The sequence below is a fragment of the Notolepis coatsorum genome, assembly GCF_963971535.1.
Source record: "Notolepis coatsorum genome assembly, chromosome: 12".
NCBI lineage: Eukaryota > Metazoa > Chordata > Actinopteri > Aulopiformes > Paralepididae > Notolepis > Notolepis coatsorum.
In genome coordinates this window covers 71237560-71264055 of record NC_140176.1, presented here as the reverse complement: position 1 = coordinate 71264055, position 26496 = coordinate 71237560, and the positions used below count along the sequence as shown (strand labels likewise).

At 41.9% G+C, this 26496-nt stretch overlaps 1 protein-coding gene across 2 annotated transcripts; it reads left to right on the top strand.

Annotated features, from left to right (window-relative positions):
- The first annotated feature begins 605 nt into the window (after positions 1-605).
- Positions 606-5674, top strand: LOC311238334 (uncharacterized protein). Of its 2 annotated transcripts, none has more exons than XM_084326364.1 (6): positions 606-710; positions 1899-1967; positions 2083-2184; positions 3410-3579; positions 3698-3762; positions 5440-5674. In XM_084326364.1, the coding sequence occupies exons 3-6, from the start codon at positions 2118-2120 to the stop codon at positions 5471-5473; spliced, it is 336 nt and encodes a 111-aa protein (XP_084182490.1). In that variant the 5' UTR covers positions 606-710; positions 1899-1967; positions 2083-2117; the 3' UTR covers positions 5474-5674. The 2 variants fall into 2 exon arrangements, with proteins under 2 accessions (XP_084182490.1, XP_084182491.1); XM_084326365.1 differs by lacking the exon at positions 606-710 and adding an exon at positions 745-838.
- Positions 5675-26496: the final 20822 nt, after the last annotated feature.

The following is a 26496-nucleotide window of genomic DNA, read 5'->3' as shown; positions in this document are numbered from 1 at the left end:
CCCCCCCCCCCCCCGCGCCTACCCACCCCCCGCCCCACCCAACCACCTCCAATGTACAGTCCGCCTCCCCCACCCCACCTACCCAACCCCCCCCACCCCACCTCCTATACAATGTACAGTCTCTTCGTCAAATGTATATACTCTCTTCTTTTTTTTCTTTTTTTTTAACTCTTTTTGTATCACAAACAGTACTGTATTTGTAAATCTGGTATGTCATAAATCCAATCTCCCCCAATCCCATTCAGTTAGCTGCAGCTCAAATGTATCCCCTTGCCCCACTTTGCCTTTTATGTGTCTGTCTGTGTTTTGTGTATTTGTATGTTTGTTTTTGTTTTGCTGCCATTTTGGCCAGGTCTTGCTCGAAAATCTTTGATCTCAAGTGACTACCTGGTAAAATAAAGGTAAAATAAAAAAATGTATGTCATATTATGTTATGATGAATTGAAAATGGGGGACCCTGATGTAAACAAGATGAAAGTATTTCAGTGGTCTGCATCCCCTTAACAATTGTGTGTATTGAGTTGTACTGTGTACCCATTCTGCAATCTGTTAATAAACTTTTCAATCAATCAATCAATGAGTGGTGCTGAGAGGGGGTTGGCAACGCGGAAGTCTCGCGTAATCGCACGAGAGTTGCCCGTTTTAACACGGGTTGGAAACCCCGTTTCACCCTGTTCCCTTCGCGGAAGTTCACGCTGTCTACAAGCAAGGTAAATATCTGTCTCAGTGTCTCCGTTATTTTAATCAAATGTGGCCAAGTCCATTACTATTCCCTCTCGAAACGTAACCGGGTTGACTACTATATATCTAATGGCATGTGTAGTTGGTTCATACGAGTGTACGTGCTTGTATTTCTCTAAAAAATGGTTAGATCTTACATGTTGCACGCGCACTACGTGATTTCAGTGATGGCTGCCCCCATGCTACCGCGTTGAGGCCTGCTAGCTAGCTGCTCTTATGTAGAATAGTGTACAATTAGGAATACTGTCACTATTTTATTAAAATCTGCGCATTGTTGTGGCCATCATAGGCTGTATTATTTAGCCTCAGATTGTTTATGTTCATGGTATTAACCGCGCTAGTCTCAAAGCTAGGCTATCATGTTAGCATATGCTAACGTAAGCCCCAGTCTGACACTAGCTGTGTAACATTACTGTCGCATATCTTGCCGGTAGGAATAACTATAGATGTATATGGGAATAACGACCAAGTGGCACAACGTTAGTCCCTGGCTTTATAGACAGTCTCCCCTCCTAATGTACAGTCCCCTCCCCATCATATGTATATACTCTGTCAGGATCTAGGGGTAACAGTACTGTATATTTGAATACCGTTTGTCACAAATGTATCAGTACTAAATACCTATATGTCCCTATGCCATAAATGTCATGTATGTTGTGTATGTCATAAATGTCTATATGAATTGAAAATGGGGGACCCTGATGGAAACAAGACAAACGTCTTTTTCAGGTCTGCATCCCCTTAACAATTGTGTGTATTGAGCCGTACTGTATTGTACCCATTCTGCAATATGTTAAATAAAGTTTTCATTCATTCATTCATGAATGGGGAATATGTGTCTCTCACACCATGTCATTGATTGATTGAAAACGTTATTAACAGATTGCAGAATGGGTACAATACAGTACAGCTCAATACACACAATTGTTAAGGGGATGCAGACCAGAGAAAGACTTGCGTCTTGTTTACATCAGGTCCCCCATTTTCAATGTCAGATATGGCAACTGCAGCTTAAATTATGCTGTGACCTGCTGCCAATATTCTGTGTAACTAAATCGAATATACTTGTATTGAGAAGACACTTGTACATTAGTCTAGAGGTCAAATACTTATGTTAATCCCTATTTAAAATGTAACGTTCTGTTGCATGTGTCCAGATGCCGGGCGTCAGTGAAAGATGTGAACCTACAGGAGTTTGTTCGTGCCCTGGCGGCCTTCCTGAAAAAGTGAGTTGACTTAATTAATTTCCTCCAATGGTGTGACGGTCACACTATTAAAATAATATAAAAAAAAGTATATTCCACAGGGCCTCCTGTTATGATACATTTCTTCTGTCACCAGGTCAGGAAAGCTGAAGGTGCCAGACTGGGTGGACCATGGTCAAGCTGGCTAAACACAAGGAGCTGGCCCCTAATGATGAGAACTGGTTCTACACCAGAGCTGGTAAATTGTGACATCATCCCACCATCTCTTGTTTCCACTGCTGTTGGTATTAGTTGCGTTGATTAACGCAACTAGTGTTAGCTGTAACATTTGATGGCTGACGTAGCAGCTCTAATGTTTGCAGGGCTGTACACTGCAACGAGATGATCGCAAATTGCCTATTAATTTGGCCGTTGCAAGTGAAAAATAATATCTGGGAGCAACGTTGTGAGTAGTGATTTCAACCTTCATTCGCATTTCACTCCTAAATTAATCAATACAAATTGGATAAAAAAAAATTGTAAAACTTTAGCCTACAACCAAGGCTGTACTGTGCGACACAATGTTGTGGTGCTATGAAAATTGTCGTTGAGCTGAGCTCATCAAAATCAATGGAGGACTTTCAGGAAAGTAAAAAACGCACAGCGCTTGCCGATTGGTGCTAAGAACAGCAGGGCGGGTGCAAGCGATGTGACGTAATTGGCAGACTCGACTGTCAATCAAAATTATTCTGTTGCCGGCTGAATGATTGAATGAATGAAAGCGTTATTAACGATTGCAGAATGGGTACAATACAGTACAGCTCAATACAACAACAGTGGACTGGAGGATGAAGACTAGAAAAAGACTTTCGGCTTTTTTACATAAGGGTCTTCTATTTTCAATTCATCAAAACATTTAGAGACGTACAAATATACAATAGTTTCCTAAAAATGCTATTTATTGATTGATTTAAAAACTTTATTAACATATTGCAGAATTGGTACAGTACAGCTCAATACATACAATTGTTAAGGGCATGCAGACCAGAGAAAGACTTTCGTCTTGTTTACATCAGGGTCCCCCATAAACGCACCCGTGTATTGAAGCTTCTGTAGCATGTCACAGAAATATTCTGTACTTGTTTCAGATGTACCCCAGACAAGGCCCACTCCCAGGAGAGACACATTTCCTCTGCCTGAAAAGACTAAGATTATAAATAGAATTTACCATATTATAATTTATTGCTGGTGTAAACATTCTTACAGTTGGGTAAAAATGCCTAGACACTGGTGACCGTTGTTTCAACAACTAACAGTGATAAAATCTTAGCATGTAATTTGAGTTTATTCCTCTGTGAAGTATGGGAGAATACATTAAAACTCCTCAGTCACAAACGGGTTGAGTTGTTTTGCACAATATTTGCGGTTATTTGAAGTACGGAATGTTTTCACTACATTTAACTAATAATTGTCATTTATATCAGGGTTCCAGAGAAAAGTGATGGAGACCCTCCTGGAAATCAAGGATGATATCAAAAAACTCCACAAAGAAATTCATCCGGATGGGAGGGTCGACATACACCCCTGCCAGACAGAGGAGGCGTTGAACCTGCTTGAGGAGGACCTTGAAAGGGTGGACATCAGGACAAAAATGGTGACTTTTAAATCTTTTCCTAGGTTAGAGATTACTGACTCATATGTTCAAAGGATTTAAATTGTATTGTACATGATGTTACATTAATATACATGTCATTTGGTTTTTTCTTATTCAGATATCCACATTGACGGGGATCGGGGGAAAGAGTGTCCGCGACTGCACTAACAAGATGATGGACAGGTATTTATATGCATGTACAAAGATGCAGGTTGAGGCAGGCAGGCATGCGTTCTCACTTTCTGTGTTTATGTTTGGAAAGACCAGATGAAGTCAGACGCGTATATTATATTGATAGTAAATGTACTGAGGATGGACAGATGATGTTGACATTTAAACAAAAAATACAATGCATAATAAATGTGTTCATGATCATCATGCAACAAAAAACAATGGGAGGAAGGGGTTTTATGAAACTGGTGATACACTTGTAGTCCTAGTACAGCTTTTCCCTTCAATTTGTATTTGTTTTGACTAGTCACTTGTTGAATTGCTTGAATTATTAATGTCATGACTTTCTCTTAGAGACTCATGACAAATGCAGTCATGTCCCGTTTTAATTTAAAAGGGGGTGGTCTACGAGACAAGAGGGCCTTTAAGGAGACTGCCCTCTACCGTGTATGTTGGAACGGATAACGGAATTTAAAAAATGTCTAGAGGCAGAGAGCAGAGGAGAGATAGGAGAGGTATTGTATTTCATGACTGTTGGGAACGAGGCTTAATGTAGCACCTACCGGTACTTCCACGGATTAAGCTAAGCTAGGCTAACGGTCCAGGTGTTCCCTAAGCCTAATGCAATGCATGCATGTCTAACTCCAGGGAAGATGTTTAATAAGCTAATTTCCCAAAATGTTGGGAGTGTTCCTTTAAGTTGCCTTAATGTTCAAAGGCTTAACCTGTTACAGTATATTTATGTAAATATATATATAAATGTGCGAATTGGCTATAATAAGGTAATTTATACGCCTCCTATTCTATAATAATATTTCTAATGGCATTGGTCCGGATGGGAGAATTCAGTACTGTATCTACAGAACCTTCGGTTTAATCATCTTCCCTTTATTAATTTCCTTAGATTTTTTTGTACACATGATCTCAAGAAGGTACTGAACGAGATCAGTGGCAGTTTTTAATGTTTGGTCATTATTAGCATGGTGTTATTCACTGTCAAAGATGCAAAGAAAAATCTTAATTCATATTCTCCTTTCTTCACAATTTAAGCAAGCCTAGTAATAGACACAATATTTCTGACACTGTGATTACGTTCCCTGAGGTCCATAGATGTTCCTAGATACCAAGAATATGCAAATGTCCTTGTAGAAGTGGAGCAATATTTTATTTACCTAGTTGCCTTAATGTTCAAAGGCTTAACCTGTTACAGTATATTTATGTAGCTAATATATGTAAATATATATATATATAAATTTGCGAATTGGCTATAATAATGTAATGTATACGCCTCCTATTCTATAATATTTCTAATGGCATTGGTTCGGATGGGAGAATTCAGTACTGTATCTACAGAACCTTCGGTTTAATTATATTCCCTTTATTAATTTCCTTAGACTTTTTTGTACACATGATCTCAAGAAGGTACTGAACGAGATCAGTGGCAGTTTTTAATGTTTGGTCATTATTAGCATGGTGTTATTCACTGTCAAAGATGCAAAGAAAAATCTTAATTCATATTCTCATTTCTTCACAATTTAAGCAAGCCTAGTAATAGACACAATATTTCCGGGGGTCATCCCTACTGCTGTAACCTACTAATGCTTACCACTTGTATCTATTGCTATGTCCGCCCATCACAATCACGTGAGTTGTATTAACGCCTGTCCCGTCTCCCTGTCTCCCTGTCAGTGGCTGTCCAGGAGTGTTGGACGTCCCGTGCTGAAGACCGGGAGGATGCGACCCCCTCTGCGCCTCTCCGGCTGTCTCGAAGTGCCGAAGACTGGGAGGATGCAACCCTCTCTGCGCCGCCCCTTAGCTCAAATAGATCCGCTATCAGCTCTATCTTTAATCTTCAAAATGTTCAGTTGCTATGTATGTGTGTTGGGCCAGCCTTTAGTATTTTAAAATAAAAAGAAATTATAAAAACGGCTAACTTTTGACTATTCCATGTTATTGATGTGTTAATGTTTAAACAATGCATTTTCAACGCTCATGCTTTAATGTAAAGTTTGGTAGACGTCTATGTCATGACGTTGAAATAACGTCTAGGCTTAGACGTTCAAAACACGTCTAAGCTTAGACGTTAAAAACACGTCTGGAATAGACGTCTACCAAACTTTCACTTTTCACCCCATTCTAGACTGATTTTAGACGTCTATGTCATGACGTTGAAACAACGTCTAAACATAGACGTTCAAAAAACGTCTAAGCTTAGACGTTAAAAACACGTCTGGAATAGACGTCTACCAAACTTTCACTTTTCACCCCATTCTAGACTGATTTTAGACGTCTATGTCATGACGTTGAAACAACGTCTAAACATAGACGTTCAAAACACGTCTAAGCTTAGACGTTAAAAACACGTCTGGAATAGACGTCTACCAAACTTTCACTTTTCACCCCATTCTAGACTGATTTTAGACGTCTATGTCATGACGTTGAAACAACGTCTAAACATAGACGTTCAAAAAACGTCTAAGCTTAGACGTTAAAAACACGTCTGGAATAGACGTCTACCAAACTTTCACTTTTCACCCCATTCTAGACTGATTTTAGACGTCTATGTCATGACGTTGAAACAACGTCTAAACATAGACGTTCAAAATACGTCTAAGCTTAGACGTTAAAAACACGTCTGGAATAGACGTCTACCAAACTTTCACTTTTCACCCCATTCTAGACTGATTTTAGACGTCTATGTCATGACGTTGAAACAACGTCTAAACATAGACGTTCAAAACACGTCTAAGCTTAGACGTTGAAAACACGTCTGGAATAGACGTCTACCAAACTTTCACTTTTCACCCCATTCTAGACCGACTTTAGCCTAGACGTCTATGGGCCATTTAGACGTCTTTTAAACGTCTATTCAACGTAAAATTGCTCAGAGGGTCAGACCCTCTATTGTCCCGTCCCTACCTATCTCCAGGAGGGTAAGCCTCCCCTCCTCTTGCTACCGGGAACTATGGACGGCTATCTAGCTTGTCTTCATCGCCGGCGGATAACTCTCCACGATCGACCCCACCCCCCGGGCCCTAACAGAGTCTGGTTACTGCGTGCGTGCTCCAACCTCGATCTCTGAGACCCACTGGCTTATCAAACAGTCTCAGCGTCTCATCCAGCACACAATCAAAAAACACCTGCGTTCAATAATGAGCCACTTGAGTCCCTGCTCGTGACGTCATCACTTCGGCCCATTCACATCACACTATTATGGATCACTCGAAAATGTTCCATCCCCTGTTGAGTCTCAAACCGGGTCGAATACGGCAGGGATTTGACATACTCAGTGAACTTCACTTTTACGAACCTTGTGCCGTCTATAATGTCTGTTCCAGGCCACGTCCTTCTCTTGATCTGCGTTACCGCCGCCACTCCCCATAGCTTCAGTTTCTCGAGAATGTCCTCATCCGTTACGTATAAAGGCAGACCCAAAAAAGAGACGACAACCTCATCGTTCGACAGTTCTGTTGCCATTATTCTACTGTCCTTGATTTTAAATCCGTCCATCAGTTTCTCCTTCACCTTCTCATCCATCAACATGATTTCATACTTCTTGGGCGTCTTGTATCGACATCCAATGACAGTCCCACACTCCGACTTTATCGCCCTCAAAAGCTCCATCATTGTGACTATCAGGCCCCTCAATGTCCACCTCAACTGTTAATCTTAACTCATATTTTCGTTCATTCATTCCATCCGTCTGTCTCGGAATCCGCCCACCGTTCGAAATGTTTGTTGCCATGATTTCCCGTCCGAGCCTCGAGTCGAGACAAACGTCAATTTCCCCCAAACAGCTAAAAGCCGTTGGGGGAAACTACACTATACAAAAAACAAAATAACACTCTACTACTTACTCTATACTCACTTTAACAAACTATCTCACTATCAAACTCAAAGCTTCCGCGCGCTGTCAAATTCAAACCGACCTGTCAAAAAGAGGGCGTGTTCTAGGCGACAGTGTTAACCACTACACCACCGTGCCACCTGCCATTCAGCCACTACATGTGGCACTAGCATGTCATGTATCTAATCGGGTGTATTCTACATGGGAACTAGGGAGTGGATACATGCACGCAACATGTAAACAACAACATTTATTTTGGACCCATAAACATTTTTTAAATGCTAAATTCATGAATCAATCATTTTTGCGGGGGGGGGGGGGGGGGGGGGGGGGGGGGAAATACTTTTACTTTTACTCCACACCTTTCTAAAATCTCTGTGGATGTGTGTGTATATATATATATATATATAGCACCTTTAAGCCTACTTTACAAAAACACAAGAGCTGGAGAAATGTAAGCACTGGTGTGTGTGTGTGTTCGTGTTCGTACGCGCTTTGAGTCCCAAACTACTAAACCTGTCTTCACACAAACAAACCGAGTTGGGAGAAAAACCAACACTGATTCAACTACGAAGGTGTTCTACCAGGACGGAACTGATTGATTGAACATTTTATTAACAGATTGCACAATGGGTACAATACAGTATGGCTCAATACACATTGGAAACACAGTTTCGAATTGCGGCCTCCCGTAGGTGCTTTTTTTTTTTTTAGCGCGGTTTTGAAGGAGGGTAGATATTCACACTATTTTACGGCTGTGGGTAGGGCGTTCCACATCGTTGTGGCATAATTGCGAAACGTGTTTAGTCCCTTGTTTGAGCCGAATCTGGGTTGGGACATGATTTGTGGAACTATCCTGACCTCCTCTTCTGTCTGGTTTCTCCCCCCCAGAGGAGCGCGTCCAGCAGTACTTCATGGCCCTCCTCTCCGCACAGAACCACCTGACCGTCCTTCCCCAGGTCCCCGCCGGCCTGAGCGCCATCAAGCCCGAGCTGACCGCTCTGGCCACCGTCTTCACCGGCCTGGTCAACCACAACAAGCGGGTCTACGGACCCTTCTACTCGGGGGTCCTCCGGCGAGTCGTGTTCAGCGAGGAGGCGGCCCCCCCCCGCCGGCCTCCTCTCAGGACCCCCCCCCCCACTGAGGACCCCGTGACCTCCACCTGAAAACCCAAATGTCAGCGCTCAGCCAGTTTCTGAAGCCTCGAAGTTTGAGGTGACGTTGTCACAACCGTTACATATATATAATTTCCTCAAAATGCCATCCCACAACTGGTTTATAAAATCGTCAGAAAATGTGTCCAAAATGTCTTCTGGACCTGATGATGCCAGAAGGAACACATTTATATTGTTTGCTGAAAGTTTACTTGAATATGCGTGAAATTGTTCATTCTTCCGCTCCCTGTAATAAAATGTATTGTCAAAACAAGCTATGTCTCACTTTTACTGAGTAGAATGTTTTCTTATCAAATCGTCATACATCTGTCTTATTGATTGGCTAATAAAGGTGCACTATGTAGTTTAGTGAGTCAGAGAAGGTATGTTTTCATAACTGAATAAACCAACTTTTCTCAGAGGAAAATTGGATCCTCAGTTTGAACTGAAAAGTTACTATTTCATTTACAAAGGCAGGGCCTGCTATTTTGTTAAATATATTCTAGGCTTAGATTTGGTTCACAATGCCTAAATAATATTGTTTTAATTTATATATGAATAAAATTAAAAGAAAGATATAATAACTAAGGATCACAGTCAATGTCCTCCGAAACGGCATAGTACAAATTTTAATATAATTTGAAGAATTCTAAAATGAAATGTATTTATTTTACATTATTAATGTCCCCCTGACCTTGGCTGGTTGGTAACTGAGCTTGTCCCAGATACTGTCGTGGCCAGATTCGACCCTCTACACCGGCCGTCTTTCTTAGACCTTTTTAGAATTTTGTATTATTATTATAATTGTAGTATTCTCACAAATTGAAATCCCCAAACCTAGGATTAGATTAAACTATATTTTATCAGATATTTATATACTTGACCAACATGGTGAGTGTGCCCTCTGCTGGTTAAACGGAGAACTTGTAAAAAGTTACAAGCTACACCAGGGGTGGGCAACTTTGTATATGGTGAGGGCCACAAAATGTCCACAATCAATCTGGGGGGCCGCATTGTTTATCGGCAGTCCCGCCAGTAGTACCCCATCACTCAAATAGCCCTAATAGTCACAAGGTATATAAACAATTATAATTTGTTGTAACTTTGTTTTTATTCCATTTCAAATGCATTTAGTAATGCAATTTCAACTTTATGAATTTATAAACAGCTGAATTTAAAAGTATTGCTGTGTAACCCCAAATATATACAAAAATGATCAATTATAATTAAGGCTTCTAATAAAATAAATGTATGAACTTAAAGCCCACTGCTCAACAAACACAAAGCAGCATTCCTGCTGCATTTCACAGTAAATCAAAAGTGCAATAATAAATGATTTTGTTAAATGTATAAACTTTTATCCTGCTACTAAACAAAACATTATAACACTGAAATGCATGTTATGGATATGAAGCACTCAGGAATGTTTTGTTTAGTAGCAGGATAAAAGTGTATACATTTAACAATCATTTATTATTGCACTTTTGATTTACTGTTGTAGTGAAATGCAGTCTTTAATGAGACACTTGTGGTCTCTCTTGTTGGCGCACAATAGCAGGAATGTCAACTTCAATGTTTGTGCATGCAATCTGCATCAGATGAAATAATGTTTCATCCGACAGCCTGTTTCTCTCCTTTGACTTGATGTGCTTCATGTTTGAGAAATTGCTCTCGCATATGTATGTGCTCCCAAACATACTGGCCATAGAGAGGGCAAAGTCCCTGAGGAGTGGGAATTGGGGCTCAGGTAGCAGTTTCCAAAATGAAATTCCCCTCTCATTTCTCTTTGCTTGAAAAAAAGGATCTGACTGTAGCTCGCACAGTTCAAGCTGCAACGGTGGGGGCTGCTCTGACACCGTAGCGGTGAGGGGGCCGGCAAACAGCGCTATCCGTGACTGCATGCCGTTGAAATCTTCAAACCGATCATTGAATTGCATTTCCAGTGTTTCAATGTCGCTCCTGTACTTTCCGACGGCTCAGCCATCAGATTTCTGTGTGTAGCTGCAAGTCGCCATAATCAGTGTCCATCTCTTCCAAAAAGGAGACAAACGTTCTATGGTTTAGTGACCTGTTGCCTCCACGAATTAGATTGGTAACCTTGGTAACCAAATCCATAACATGGCTGTATAGTCAAGCTTCTTGGCACAGAGAGCCTCCTATATCAGATAAAAAAAAAGAAAAACGATTTAACGACTCTCGCATATAATTTGACTACACTCGATTCGCATTGGTCATTATTAGTGACCCACAATAGATGGAAATTATGTTAGCGAACTTACCTGATGTATAATGCAGTGCAGCATTGGACACTCAACGCCACTCTGCCTTAGAAGCCCAGCGAATCCTGTGCGTTTTCCTTTCATTGCCGGTGCTCCATCGGTAACAACAGCCGACAGTTTATCAAAACCCCCATATTGCTGCACGGCACTTTCAACAGCGTTTCATATGTCCACACTAGGGCTGACCCCTATTAATCAAATAGTCGACTAATCGATCGAAAGGAGCCATAGTCGACTGCCAACTCTTCTTAGTCGAATACAATACAAAAAAATAAAAATTCAAAAAAAAAAAAAAAAAAAAAAATATTATAATTTTTTTTTTTTTCTTTTTTTTATATATTGGCCTGGGGCCGCATGAAACGTCGGTGAGGGCCGCATGCGGCCCGCGGCCGCCAGTTGCCCCTCCCTGAGCTACACTAACAACCACCAAGATAACATCGTCAACGCGACTTAGATTATATTTAGACATTTTCTACGAAAGGCAAGTTTAATATTTGTGCTGCTACTGCTACAACACAATTGAATAGAGTTGAACTGGAAACCGTTTCAGGAGACTGATTGATTGATTGAAAACTTTATTTAACAGATTGTAGAATGGGTACAATACAGTACGGCTCAATACACACAATTGTTAAGGGGATGCAGACCTGAGAAAGACGTTTGTCTTGTTTCCATCAGGGTCCCCCATTTGCAATTCATATAGACCAGATCATTTAGCATTTAAAAGCATAATAATTTAGCAACTAACTTTAGCAGCTTTTTGTGTGCGTGTGTGTGATTGCAGACTGAGCTCTTTAGGCCTGTCCTAACATCAGGGCTATTCAACTAAATTGTTCAGGGGGCCACATTGTCAGAAACCCAAGGGGCCAGGGGCCGGACTGCCACGGCGCCTCCCTGTGCTATGAATATATGTACACTTGACACAACACGCAACCACATTTTCACAACTTTTATTTAACTACATTGCAAAAGTAGTATACTTTTCAAAAAAAGTGCTTCATTTATGTGCCACATCTGCAACATCTCCTGCAGAAAGTGCTTCATTTATGACTGCAACAACTGCAACATCTCCTCTTCAACATTTCAATATAAAAATAAAATAAAAAACAAACAAGTGCATGATGTGCATCTGAACATTCTAACATCAACACTTGAACAAAAAAACACATTTATAGTGCAGCTGAGCTTATGAAAAAGTGCTTCATGTCTGTGCAACAACAGCAAATCACAGCATCTTATTAGCACTTATTGTCCACTCTTAACTCTCAAACATCAGGGGGGTGGGGGGCAGACAGGCCTAGCCTACATACACACATCTAATGAGAGCGATTGCACTTCTTTGACTGGGCAATGGCAGAGAAAGAGGGTTCATAGGAAGTGAGGGCTACCCGCAAACAGTGATGCAAATGCTCATTTGTCAAGGAGGCACGTTGCTTGTTTTAATGGCATTCATGTGAGAGAAACTGGATTCACAGGTGTATGTTGAGCCAAACATTGTTAGCACAGATATTTCCAGCGTTTTTATTTTGGGGAATGTCTTGACATGAATACACTTTATCCAAAATGTTGTGGTGGATTCATTCTCAAGTGCCTGCTTCAGAGCAGATGATGCTTGCATGTCAATTATTTCAAGTTGCAGGAGACCTTCATCAATGTGAAGTGATGCAAGGAACTCTTGTCCTTTTGTGGAAATAGCAGCTACATTGGCAAATGGGTTGCTCACAAAATGCATCAATTCTCTGGACATGTCAAATTCATCAAATCGACTTGCAAAGTTTTCCCTCAATTTATCAATGAAATCTGTCATTAATTGAGTGACTTTTGGCTCAATTGTGCGTGTTAACGTTGACATGAAAAGAAAAAAGTAAAAAAAAAAAAATTGAATAGCCCTGCGCGGTACTGATGCCGTCCTTAACCATTGTCTATGGTAATATTTTTGGCCACAAGTGGCACTGTTGCAAGTTTATGGTGGCGCTGTTTCCACATTTAGGAGCAGAGTAACGCCCCGAACTCACTGCTCACGAATGAATTTCACGTGCGGCTCCCTCGCGGGATCGCGCGCCTGGTCAGGCACACTGGACCTACGACTTGAGCGAGCGGAAGCGCACCGAGGAAGGCACATTTACATTGGGACAGCTGTAAATGCCTAGTCTATATGCGAAGTCAGTCATTTTAGAATGATGATCAGTGTGACTGTACTCGAAAGAGCAGCTTGGAGCCCCAGCAGCATCAAGAGCTCTCTCTCTCTCCCTCTCTCTCTCCCCCCTCTCTCTCCCCCCCTCTCTCTCTCTCTCTCTCTCTCTCCCTCTCTATCTGTCTCTGTCGGGACAGACAGGCAACCAGATATGACAGATAGACTAACAAACAGACAGACAGGGCGGGGTACTACTAACTATAGTAATATTGTTTATTTGCATTGGGAAAGATAGACACATTAGCTGACTGAACAACATCTATTGAAAGATAGAGAGAAAATGAGAGAGAAAGAGAGAAAGAAAGAGCTGTACTGTATTGTATACCCATTCTGCAATCTGTTAATAAAATATACACTGATATAAGCCTACTGGTTGCTGTTCAATCATAATAATAATCATAATTACCATAATTAGCTGTCAGGAAACAAATAAAACGTTTGTCATTATAGGTGACAAGGTGGATTGACTTAATGACTGCTATATCCTGCTATTATTATTATTATTATTATTATTATTATTATTATTATTATTATTATTATTATTATTATTATTATTATTATTATTATTATGCAACATTGTAATAGTTATAGGTATAAACAAACATACAGACAGGGGGGGTTGGGCGTTTATTTGCAGATACAGACACAGCTGGTTGAACAACATCTATATCTGTGGTAATAATGCAGATATTCAACTGTATTTCTGTGACAATGCGCGTGGCGCGCCGCCTCAAATAGGATCGAGGCGAAAAAATAGCTTGCCGTTCGCGAGCCGCTCGGGAGGCGCGCTCCCGCTCGCGGCCAGTGTGCCTACTATCGTCCGTTAACATGGGAGCGGAAGTGAAGAGGCAGCCGCCCGTCCGTCCGTCCGTGTTCATTCGTGAGCAGTGAGTTCGGGGCGTTGAGACCCCGATTCGCGCCGCGCCACGCCCAGGGTTCGATTCCCGCTTGGGGACCAGGTTTCCGCGTTGCCAGATACCCAGGTGGGGTTTATTTGCAGTTTATTTGCAAAAGAGACAGTGCATATTAATCAACATTAAAAATGTAAATATGCCAGAATTAGCCAGAAGGCTAGATTTCATCTGTAGTCACTGGCCAAGATGTTAAAAAGGGCATCAACCAGGCGGTCAGGTGGCGTAGCGGAGATTGCGTTCATCACCAACACCGGAGACGCTGGATTCGCCAGCTGGCCGTTCACACTAATACAATTGGCTGTATTAGAGGGTGGGAAAGCTGGCGGGGTGGGTCCGGGTCGTTGTAAACAGCGACTCCTACAGTTCGGTCGGGGCGCCTGCTCAGCGCGGATAGGATCTAAGGGGGGTAGTGTGATCCTTCCACACGTTACACCCTCTCAGTGAGAGTCCGCGCTGCCAGGTGAAAAGAAGCGGTTGATTGGCCAGACGTGTGTCGGAGGAAGCACGTGATAGCCTCCACTCTCCCAGACCGACTGTGGGGGGTAAGTGCGCAGCGACCAGGAAGGGGATTGGGAATTGGCATAACGACTAATATTGGGATGGGAGAAAATCTGAGGAAAAAGGAGGGGGAAAAAGATAAAAAAAAAAAAAAAAAAAAAAAAAAAAGGGGCATCAACCTAAAGTGATAAAAAAGGTTATCATCATACATAACATACATCAAATAGGCCTACATAAAATACAATTCATCCTCACAATATACACATTTTAACAAAAATCACGTATAAAACAGAATAAAGCTGAATTGCATACACACACCGTTAATGAATTTAGCTGTGGGTGCAGCTCTGGTGTTCTTTGAGCCAGATTTTAACAGTTTTCTTAATTTATTGTTCAAGCGTGTTACAGGTCCGGATATGTGTAGGCATAGTGTTCCAGTACTGAGAATGCGGATTGTCCACATGCACTCTTCCTGAACGGAACCACGCAGTCCCCTTTGGCTGAGGACCTGTCTTCTATTGTCCTTTCTGGCTACATACAGACTCAGTGGTGGGGAAGCCAGTCCGTGATTTTTTTTTAAAACAAGGCAAGCGTTGCTGTACAATTTAATGCTCTCTAGAGAAAGTAGTCTATACTTCTGGGTAATATGGCAGTGGTGATACCTGTGAGGCTTCTTGTAGGGACTCAAGTTTATTAAAATTGGTTAACCCTGCCTGCGACCAGCTTGTGATGCAGTATGACAGATGGGAAAATATCATTGTATGCATATAACAACGCTGCTTCAGTTGTCAGGTAGGGACAGATAAATCTAGTTACAAAGACCAAACTTCACAGTATGGATTACCTTCTTAGTGTGCTTTTTAAATGATAAATTGGAGTCTAAAATGATACCATGGTACTTAAAATCAGAAACTACCTTAAGTTTTGCCCCTATCTGCTCCCGGCTGCCCTTGGGGGGAAGGACGACGGGATGGGTCAAGCACAGAGACTCAATCTCATCAACCCGTTACCCAACCCAACCCAAACATATTGCATGTGTGACTGTGTTCCTGTGTGTGTGCCGCCCATCACATGTGTGTGTCACTGCATGACGAATAAAGACTTCTTCAAAGTCCAGTTATTATTATTATTATTATTATTATTATTATTATTATTATTATTATTATTATTATTATTATTATTATTATTATTATTCAGCCACGGCATGAGTGAACATAAAGTTGTTGCACTGAATTGCACAAGGTTGCCGAGGTGTTCAAAGCGGCACAGACAAACAGCTTGCGCGACAACACAAACAGCTTGTGCCAGGTGCTATGTATGTGCTTGTGCTGGTTAGACTAGGCTATGTAACGTATAGTACTTGCGGTGCATTAGTCAGTGCATGGTTGGGGATTAATGAGAGGACAAAAACAATAATTATTCATACAATTCATATATTGTCAAAATTCTTTGAGATTTCTGTTGATCCCTGCAAAAACACAATGCAAACTTGCAATAATTAGTTAGGACGAGTTTTGACTTAACCCTCAGAATCCGTGGCGGTTCGTTATAGAGCTTTGTATTTATATATGTAATTGTTTATTCTTTAAAAGGATCCCCATTAGCTGCCACCTAAGTGGCGAGCTAGTCTTCCTGGGGTCCACACAGAAAGACAACACAGAACACAAAACATAACAATACATGAGATACATAATTATGACAATCACAATTCCTTGCACTATTTGGGCAACTTTACACAATTCCTTTGAGTCTATGGAACACATCTGCAAGACCCCCCGCATTTCACTGTATGCTTGTATGCCATGACAAATAAAACTCTTGACTTGACTTGACTTGTAACATTTTTTCAAAAGAAATGTATTGTTTTGTATTTCTAATGAAGTACTCAAAAGCATAATTTTCGACCTCAGGATATCAGGCTGTTATTGGATGGGCTCTGCCCATAAGCGCTTTGAGTGACAGTCACCCACACAGTTTGCGAGTGGCAGACAGAGAGAGATTGAGGGGGATACTAATTAATTTCGCCGCAGGGGGGCATAATCCCACGGGACAATGCATTGGTAACTTGTTTCAAATGACAATATATTATACCTCTGTGAATATTATTGCACGGATCGGAATACGGGCGTGCGTGTGGGAGCATGTGCAAAGATATTTTGACAGTGATATGCTGCTCCCGACTGCGGGGAAAAGACCCATCCCCACAGCGCACACACATTTACACACACTCCGTCTCCTGCCGCGGTCCCTCTCTCTTCCTCTCTATCTCTCTCGGCGCACACACATTTACACACACTCCATCTCCTGCCGGTGTCCCTCTCTCTCCCTCTCTATCTCTCTCGGCGCACACACATTTACACACACTCCGTCTCCTGCCACGGTCCCTCTCTCTCCCTCTCTATCTCTCTCGGTGCACACACATTTACACACACTCCGTCTCCTGCCGTGGTCCCTCTCTCTCCCTCTCTATCTCTCTCGGCGCACACACATTTACACACACTCTGTGTCCTGCCACGGTCCCTCTCTCTCCCTCTCTATCTCTTTTGGCGCACACACATTTACACACACTCCGTCTCCTGCGCGCGGCCCCTCTCTCTCCCTCTCTATCTCTCTTGGCGCACACACATTTACACACACTCCGTCTCCTGCGCGCGGCCCCCATCTCTCCCTCCCTCCCTCTCTCTCGCTCACTCGTTCTCTGCTGTCTGTCTGTTTGAGGAAGTAATTCCACTCGCTCTGTTGTTGAGCGAATTGTGGGCGGTGACTACAACCACAGAGCCAATCAGATCACAATCAGCTCAACCAGTGCCTTATTCACGTCAGCAAAACAGTCAAATCAGAACGGCTTAGTTGAGTGAGGGAAGATCTCGTGAACTTGAGATTAGACTGATGAGTCAGATAATTAGAGACACAGACCACATTGATATAATCCCCCATTGCTAGGAAACAATGCTAAACAATGGAAAAATATTTTCAGAAAAGGTTATTACATTCATGGGTAGGCCTAAATATTTCATTATTACATTCCTACAGTAGGTATTTCCACTCGCAAACGTGAACAGTATTTGCTCACATATTTAAGTAGTGCATTCTTAGGTTGTACTTGAAAGACACTTTGCTATTCAATTTACTTATGTTCAGTGGGCAGTTTGTTATGGTTTGTAATGCGACCCCAATTGCACGACACAGACAGGTAATCAGAGTTAGCCAAAACAAGGGCATGATTTATTATACAGAAAAAGTGGCACTGAGCCTTTAAGGGGGAAAACACTAAAGTCCAATAACACAAAAAAGGCGGCACTGTGCCTTAACGGGCGAACAGGCAGGAAAAAAGTAACAGGAATCTTCTGGAACACGGGCAAACAGTACCCAGGAATCTTCTTCCTCACGGGCAAAAAGTAAACAGGAATCTTCTTCCTCCCGACCAGAACGCTGCCGACGGGCAACGCAGCAAACAGGGGGTCCGAGGGGAGCGGGGTGAGAACACGGGCATCCTCCCGTGGAGTAATGGAGAGCGATGGCGAGCCTCACCCCAGGAACGAGGTCCATGTAGAGGGGGTAGGGAAGTAGCCGGCACGACATCTGGAGTGGGAACACTGGGATCCTCCCGTGGAGTAATAGAGAGCGAAGACGGTGTCCTACTCCAGGAAACGGCGACAGGTGGTGATGTACAGGGGTGGCACGACGTCTCACACCGGAGACGCGGCAGTTGATGGTAGTAACAAGAACGACCCGACAAGGAGTGGAGGGGAGTCAGCGTATATGAATCCTCCCGACGAGCTGATTGTGGATCAATCTCAGGTGCGTGAGGCAGAAAAACGGCACGCCCCCTCGTTGGGCAGCATGCAGAATTCCTCCAGCCCTCACACAGTTATTCCAATGATTGATGGCACGATAAACAACCGTCCTCTTTAAAGCATTTGATTTTGGACGTGGTAACAATCTGTCCATCATCGGCAGTCATCATATGTAATGAATACAAAGCTTGTCAATAGAGCTAAGCCATGGTACAGGACCCTAGGGCCCTCTAGCTGCACAGAGCATTCACCATACAAAAGTCAGAAACTGGGAGGTATATAACGAAAGAACTACGTCGGATTTTCACACACCCACACAGATGTCCGCATTCTTTTTTTTGCAATGTCATAGCACACCTTTTAACTACTGTACTTGAGTAATAGCTCAGCCTTTGGTAAAAGTACTAGGTTACTGTCCACTTTGGCTATTACGTCTTGCTCTCATCGCTACATTTATTTGTTTCAGTGGCAGGTTGAAATAGGCATCGTACCTAAACGCATTCTCTTTTCTCATTCACCCAGAGCAGAGAGGGGAAAGGGGCCACTGCTGGAGAGGGGCCATCGTCGTCGGTCTTGGTGGAGAATGGAGTTTGGGGGAGCTCCGGAGCGATGGACCAGATCACAGTAGTTAGAATAGATGACTCCCATATTGCAGGGTTACAGGCCAAGATGGAGGAGAACACGGTACGAGAGGCTGCTGGTGAAAAATACTACGAGATGGAATACCTTGTGCCCGGGAAGGAAGACTATGGACCCGTGAGGGAAGATTCAAGATTCTGCATTAAAATATAATGGGGAGGCCTTTGAAGGAGGAGGAGGAGGAGGAGGAGGAGGAGGAGGAGGAGGAGGAGGAGGAGGAAGAGGAGGAGGGGGTATATGCCTGGATAGAGTACCCTAACCCAGAGGAGGAGGGGGAAAGCTATAGATTTAAACTGACCATGGGTCAGCAGCTCCGAACCAAAGAACAGAGTCAACAGCCTCCAGCCAGAGAACAGGTTAAATGGCCCTCCCTCAGCTAAAAGACAGGATGAATGGCGTGACTCCAGCCAGTAAACGGTTTATTTGATGTCCTAAGCGGTTCGCTACAGAAGAAAGTACAAGAGGGGTGAAGTCAAAGGGAAGGAAATCAAAAGCGAACTCGCTGTGCGGCGTGACGTTCCGAAGCGACAAGTCTTTGTCTCGGCATGAAGGTGAGCCTGGCAGTGACATGGCAAATTTTACAGACCAACTGAAAATGCCATTGGAGTGCAGACTGCGCCCGCCACCCGGCAAGCGTTTCAGGAGGGCGGGTGGCTTGAATCTTCACATGCACTCGGTGCATTACGAAGAAGTGAGTGTTGGAATTGAGATTTTCTGTGACACGTGTAAGAAGAAATGCCGCAACAGAAGCGAGTACGACACCCACACCCGGCGTCACGCCATGCAATGCATCGTCTACAACGTCTTCTAACCAACATAAATGGCATAGCCATACTCCCCTATTCAATAACAATGCACTCCTTATTGGAAAACAACCTATAAGATACCCCAAATGGGAAAAGCAGGGCATACACACATTGGGAGATGTTTTCAACAAACAGGGTTTTTGTAGCTATCAAGATATACATAACAAATTTAACCTCACCAGTTCCACATATTATTTTTACGCACAGTTATTGGATTGTTTGAAGGCTCATGGAGTCCCATTAAGGATACCAATTGAGCACCACAGATATCACAAATTCTTCTATGAAAGAGAGACATCGAGAGGATTCGTATCTGATTTTTATCATCACTTACTAACGTCTTCGTATGGAATCCTCCCCCTAGACTCAGTCTGGAGGAGGGATATACCAGACTTGGAAATAGATTTTGATTGGCAAGAAGTCTGGACAAACGTTCGAATTGCATCACGTAACCCGGACCATCAACAAATTAATCTTAATTATATTCATAGGACATACCTGACTCCTATAAGATTGAACAGAATGGGACTTAAACAAGACTCCCTATGTTCCTTATGTACAAATGGGGATGAGGGTACATTCATGCACATGTATTGGGATTGCCCACCGGTTAAGATATTTTGGAAAGAAGTGTCCCAGCAATTATCAGTATTCTTATCTCTGAACATACCTGTACATCCCTCTGTAATGCTGTTGAATGATGTATTTCAGTTTGCAGCCCCTATACAGCTAAAGAGACTAGTTTTATCTGGTCTCACAGCTGCTAAAAAGCGGATAGCATCACGATGGATTCAACCGGAAAAAATGTGCCGGAAGGTATGGGTTCTTACTTATCTCGATGTGATTTATCTAGAAATATCTACAGCAAGAATTTTAGGTGTCAGTGAAACCAACATTGCAATCTGGTTAGAAGTGGTGGAGAGAATAAAAGCTAGCATAATGAAGTGTAGTGCCTGGTTAGAAACGAAAGAAAATGGATGGATTATCCAAGTGGGGGTCCGGGGGGGGTGAGCGAGTAAGAGCATATGTATGTAGGGCAGTGGTGCCCAACCAGTCGATCGCGATCGACAGGTAGATCGCGGGCTGATTTCAAGTAGATCTTGATTAATAAAATTAGATTATAATTTTTTTTTTTTGCAAAATCAACTCTGCCTCTCCTTGTTAACTACAACAAGCAATGCTGTTTGTTTTTTAAGGTGAGGTCGGACTCGGCACTGACAGATTTGTGTTCATTATGCTGCTTTTATAAAGCCTCAAATGACGGCTTACAATATACAATTTTGGCTGGTAGCTCTCGGCTAGGTGGTAAATTAAAAAGTAGATCTTGGTTCAAAAACGGTTGGGCACCCCTGATGTAGGGTATTAGATAGCAAGTATTAGGTATATATCTCGTAAACTACATTTATAATGATTCAAATGGTGATTTCATTGGATGTTTACTGTTAATGCTTGTGAGTCTAATTTGTTGTTATGTTTATGTTTAAAAATAATAAAAAAATAAATAAAAAAAATAAAATAAAAAAATCACACCCTTTAATTAATGAAGCAAACTATAATAATGTATTATAATAATAATAATAATAATAATAATAATAATAATAATAATAATAATAATAATAATAATAATAATAATAATAATAATAATAATAATAATAATAATAATAATAATAATACACTGTGTTTGTATAGCACCGTTCATACAAGAATTGCAGCTCAAAGTGCTTCACAGCAGTACAAAAAGACAGGCATAAAATTAGCACAACATTGGCAGATCAAGAGCAATGCATAAAGTGCAGACATAAAGCATAAAATAGATAGCAGCAAAATAGACAAAGTCAAGGTAAGACATAGAACATTAAATCACATTTTTTTTCATATTACTAGGATCTAAGATCTAGGGTTAACTCGCCGAACGTTGAGCGCCAGGACCCCCGAAAACCAGAGTATAGTCGGGTTTTTATCGTTGTTTCTTTTATTCGATATTTCCATTCATAAAGACATGCCGGCAGCCTGTGTTATCACTGGGTCTGAGATCTGAGATCTCAAAAGTCCAATACCGCCGCCTAACACCTATTGCACTCCATTTGAAACGATGTGGCTTGGTGTCTGTCATTTTGGAAATGACACCAGACCACCCTGAAACTACACTCATATTCACGACGGTATAAAACGGAAATGTATGGATGGAAAAATTATCTGTTTTTTGCATCTTGACCGGAAGAAACTCAATGACAATCGACTATATTATTAGATCCATAGCTATAATATATAATATAGCTTTCGGCCTGCAAACACAGCCACGTATCCCCATGTTAAAAGGCGCTGGCCTTTCAACAGTAATAGTAAACAGTGCCATCTGGCGCTGAAAGTGTTAATAGGCGTCTTTGTTTACGGTTTGATTATCACTGATACAAAGTAAAATAGTGCAGTGCAATAAAATAGTTAGTAAAATAGAATAAAATAATGCAATAGTGCATTGCAATAAAATAGTTATCATTGTATTTTTTCAGGAGGCCGGTAAGGAGTGCATTACAGTAGTCGAGTCGGCTTGAGATAAAAGCATGGATCTGGTTTTCAGCGTCCTTTTGATTTATAAATGGCCGTACTTTAGCTATGTTTCTAAGGTGGAAGAATTATGTTTTTGTCAACTTGTTGATTGTGATTTAAAGCTTAGGTCTGAGTCTACCATAACACCAAGACTTAACTCCCTCAAATACAGTTAGCAGCTGGATAGACTACAGATGGAAATTAGCTTCTGCTAAATCTGGTGCAAACATATTTTCATGTAACAATGATTAATTGTCCCAAAAGAAAAAAACTAAAAAAAATATTATAATTTTTTTTCTTCTTTTAAATAGATTCTGGGCTTTTCAGAAAACATTCGGGGCTTGAGCCCAAGTAGCCACCCCCTAGCCCCGCCCCTGGACAAGGACCACACTGCATGTTAAAATGTATTATAATTATGATATATATCATATCGGAGGATTATAGGACATTTAAAGTTTTGATATCTTGGAGGAATTTTCTGTAGGAATTGCCATGTCTTTATTTCTAGCCAGGTTTGAATTGAGTGTTTGGTTCATTGCATGTTTATGTGTGTGTTGTGTGTAACTGAGGGGTACAATTCCCTGACTGTATTGAATAAGTATGGTATCATTAAACCACTACTGAGTTATGTACATTACTACTGGCCATACAGTACACATGTATATGAGATGAACACCTCCACAATAACACGGTTTCACAACAAATACTGTTTAGAAGAATATTTATTAGCAGCACGAAGATTATCTTACATTACTTTACTTATCAAGATTGAGAGTTGCGCTTGTAAGGCGAAGAATGTGCATGAATAGGTCAAGAGCGTAAGTCCATGAGAATATTACGCAGGAGATAATTAATACCACCTGTATCATAAGAACTATATATGGTACACTAGTAGGGCAGCTGGAGATACTAATAGGGTCCCTCCGGTTGTAGGCCAGCAGGGGAGAGGATTTGTCGGTAGCAAAAGTCTGGGTCAACGAGGAATAAGGAGACTCCAGGTACAGGAGACAGTGCAGTAATCCCTTGATCCGCAGACGAACAACAGCTATTCTCCGGTATGCAGTGCCGCATGGAGGAAAGCTAGCCAGCCTCAGGGGTCCTAGAGGCGGGCTCGACGTTGCTCCTCACAGGGTAAATCCCACACAGTTGTGGGTGTAGACGATTCTCCGCTCCATCAGCTACAGGACCAAAGCAAATATAATCCAGCCGAAAAGGGCTCTGTAGTCGTCGGTGTAGGTTATCCAGTGTACATATCCACACGGTTCTCGTCTAGGGCTCCTCGGATGACGGCACCAGGTTAAGCCGCCCAGCCTGGATAAGCACACTAGCTCGGTACGAGGAAGCGTTGGTAATGCTGGTCACTGTAGAACGGTAGCCGCACGATACACTATACATAATAGACTATTACTTGAATAATAGAATAGGTCGAACTCGACGATACAGCGTTAAACCCTGACACTTCAGCTATCAATTCGCACGCGGTCTCAAGGCTCTATTTCGGGGCAAAACGGGCCCACTTCACAGCACGTTGTATCGTGGTGTGAGGCTTCAACTTATTGGTTAACATACTGCTGTATTCACCTGCGCCGTATTTATACGTTAGGTGAACAATCTAGTACCAGCCTTATTTCTGTCTCGTATTCTTGCGCAGAGCCGGTCATGTCCAGGCATGTCTTTGGCGGTGACTTTGAACTAGACATTGGGGGTATGGCCGTGGCGCCTAGGGGATCGCTGTCCAATAGGAGAACGAAATATTATGGTCTGTACTAGGTAAAGGGATATTCCGTGTATATGTACAAAGAATATACAAGGGATATCAAACGATATACAAATACTATACAATATATCTCAAGTAATAAATATATATATTCGGTTTAATCTGATCCTTCGTAACATTGTGTATTATGCATGTACTGAATGTGTACAATTCTATGGCAGGTTTTCTAGAGTCTTGTTTTTTCTTTTTGCACCTTATGGTTGGCCTGCCCCGTGCTACACTCTGAGTTGTTTACCAAAGTCATCTCAACAATCTATTTTTTATATATAGATATATAACAATATACATTTTTATAATGGATCAAGGATCATCTCTAAGCACTGCAGTGCTCTGGGAGGCCAGCACAATGCATCTGCGCTTCATTTGGTTTAGCTGGTTAAGTGTAAACATCTAACATTTCTCAGGTCTAGTTCCCCTGCTCTGTTCAATCAGTTCTAGATAATTTTATCATTAATAGAGGGGAGGCTGCTCACAATATTTTTTTTTTTTTATCATTTTTTTTTTTTATTATTACTGAACATGAAAACAAGACAACACAATACAATAACCATAATAACAATACACAGAACTTCATAGGGAGATAACAGAATAATAATAAAAGAAATAACAATTTATAAAAACAGAGTACAACATTTTAATTTTAAAGGGGTACTATCTTACAATTGGCCTTTCCCAGTATTCAGTACCGTTTCCCGGCTGTGTGGCTCTATATCAATAAGACTTATGTCTCTAATTCTCATATTGGCGCACTCTTCCAATTCCCCTCACAACCCTCACCCTCACCAAACTGAGTCATCTCAAAACGTGCATATCAGAGATTTCCAGCTGCATAACAATGTGGCAATTGTCACCAGGCCACACAGTGGTTGGAGCCCAGCCTCAAAACGGCTTAAGATCCTGAGGTAGAAAAACGCTGCCCCCGAGTACCCGACCAGAAATACAAAACAATGAACCTTTTCGAAAAACAAAAACCTACAGAGTGTTCCATAGACTCACAGGAACAGTGCAAAAGTGCCCAAACAGTGAAGAAATAGCAAAATAGCAAAATAGCTCCCCCCCAATAAAATTCCCCCAGTTAAAGTTAAAAAGGACAAGACAAAAGACAAGACAGACAAGACATTTCCTCCTCCCCCTCCCACGAGACCGCCGGACTCCCCCGAACAAGCACCTCAACCCCGCTCAGCCGCACACAGCGGTCCTGACCTTCTCAGCTGTTGCAAACCACAGGTCAATACCAGCCTGCCCCACCCCAATCACTGCTCACAATATTTGTTTGTACAATAACTATATAAATATATATATAAAAATGGATAAATCCAAATAATAAAAATGTTTAGTATACTGAAGGTGATGCAAAATGAACTCCCATTATAACTGACAAAGCTCTCCGGCTGCAAAGTAATTGAAGATTAGTTGTACAGTATCAAGGTACTGTGACAATGGATACATTTCCTCCCCCAAAAAAGTATGGACCATAGTTTCTGCTCATCTCGTCAGTGTTCTGTGACTATTGTGATCCGTGTAGTCTGTTATTTTCTCTTCCCACTTCCTTTCATTGGGAACCTTGTCGACATCGTCTTCGCATTGTGTCTTGTTCTTTTCTGACTGTACAGAAAGCTAATGTCAGATGTGTTTCAGGATTAAAGGCGACCGCGTGGAAGAATGTGGAAAATAACTGGTCACACCTTGGTGTTTGGCCAGGGTTTGAAGTCACACCTTGGTGTTTGGCCAGGGTTTGAAGTCACACCTTGGTGTTTGGCCAGGGTTTGAAGTCACACCTTGGTGTTTGGCCAGGGTTTGAAGTCACACCTTGGTGTTTGGCCAGGGTTTGAAGTCACACCTTGGTGTTTGGCCAGGGTTTGAAGTCACACCTTGGTGTTTGGCCAGGGTTTGAAGTCACACCTTGGTGTTTGGCCAGGGTTTGAAGTCACACCTTGGTGTTTGGCCAGGGTTTGAAGTCACACCTTGGTGTTTGGCCAGGGTTTGAAGTCACACCTTGGTGTTTGGCCAGGGTTTGAAGTCACACCTTGGTGTTTGGCCAGGGTTTGAAGTCACACCTTGGTGTTTGGCCAGGGTTTGAAGACTTCAGATGAACAAGCCTAATCAAGCGGTTCAGAATGATTGCCCTTTCTGATATCACAAGGCAAAAGCAATACATTCAATATAATTAAATAAATTAGCTGTGCTTTCTGGGGCCTCCTCTTGGGTGTGGGGTGGCCAGGCAGGGACATAAACCATACATTTGAAATGTGTGTGCTGCACTCACCAAAAACAGCATATTCAATATAACAAAA

Coding starts and splice junctions, on each gene's coding strand:
- LOC311238334 (XM_084326364.1), top strand. CDS start 2,118: ATGGTCAAGCTGGCTAAACACAAGGAGCTGGCCCCTAATGATGAGAAC. Junction 2,185..3,409: donor CTGGTTCTACACCAGAGCTG/GTAAATTGTGAC, acceptor CATTTATATCAG/GGTTCCAGAGAAAAGTGATG. Junction 3,763..5,439: donor ACTAACAAGATGATGGACAG/GTATTTATATGC, acceptor TCTCCCTGTCAG/TGGCTGTCCAGGAGTGTTGG.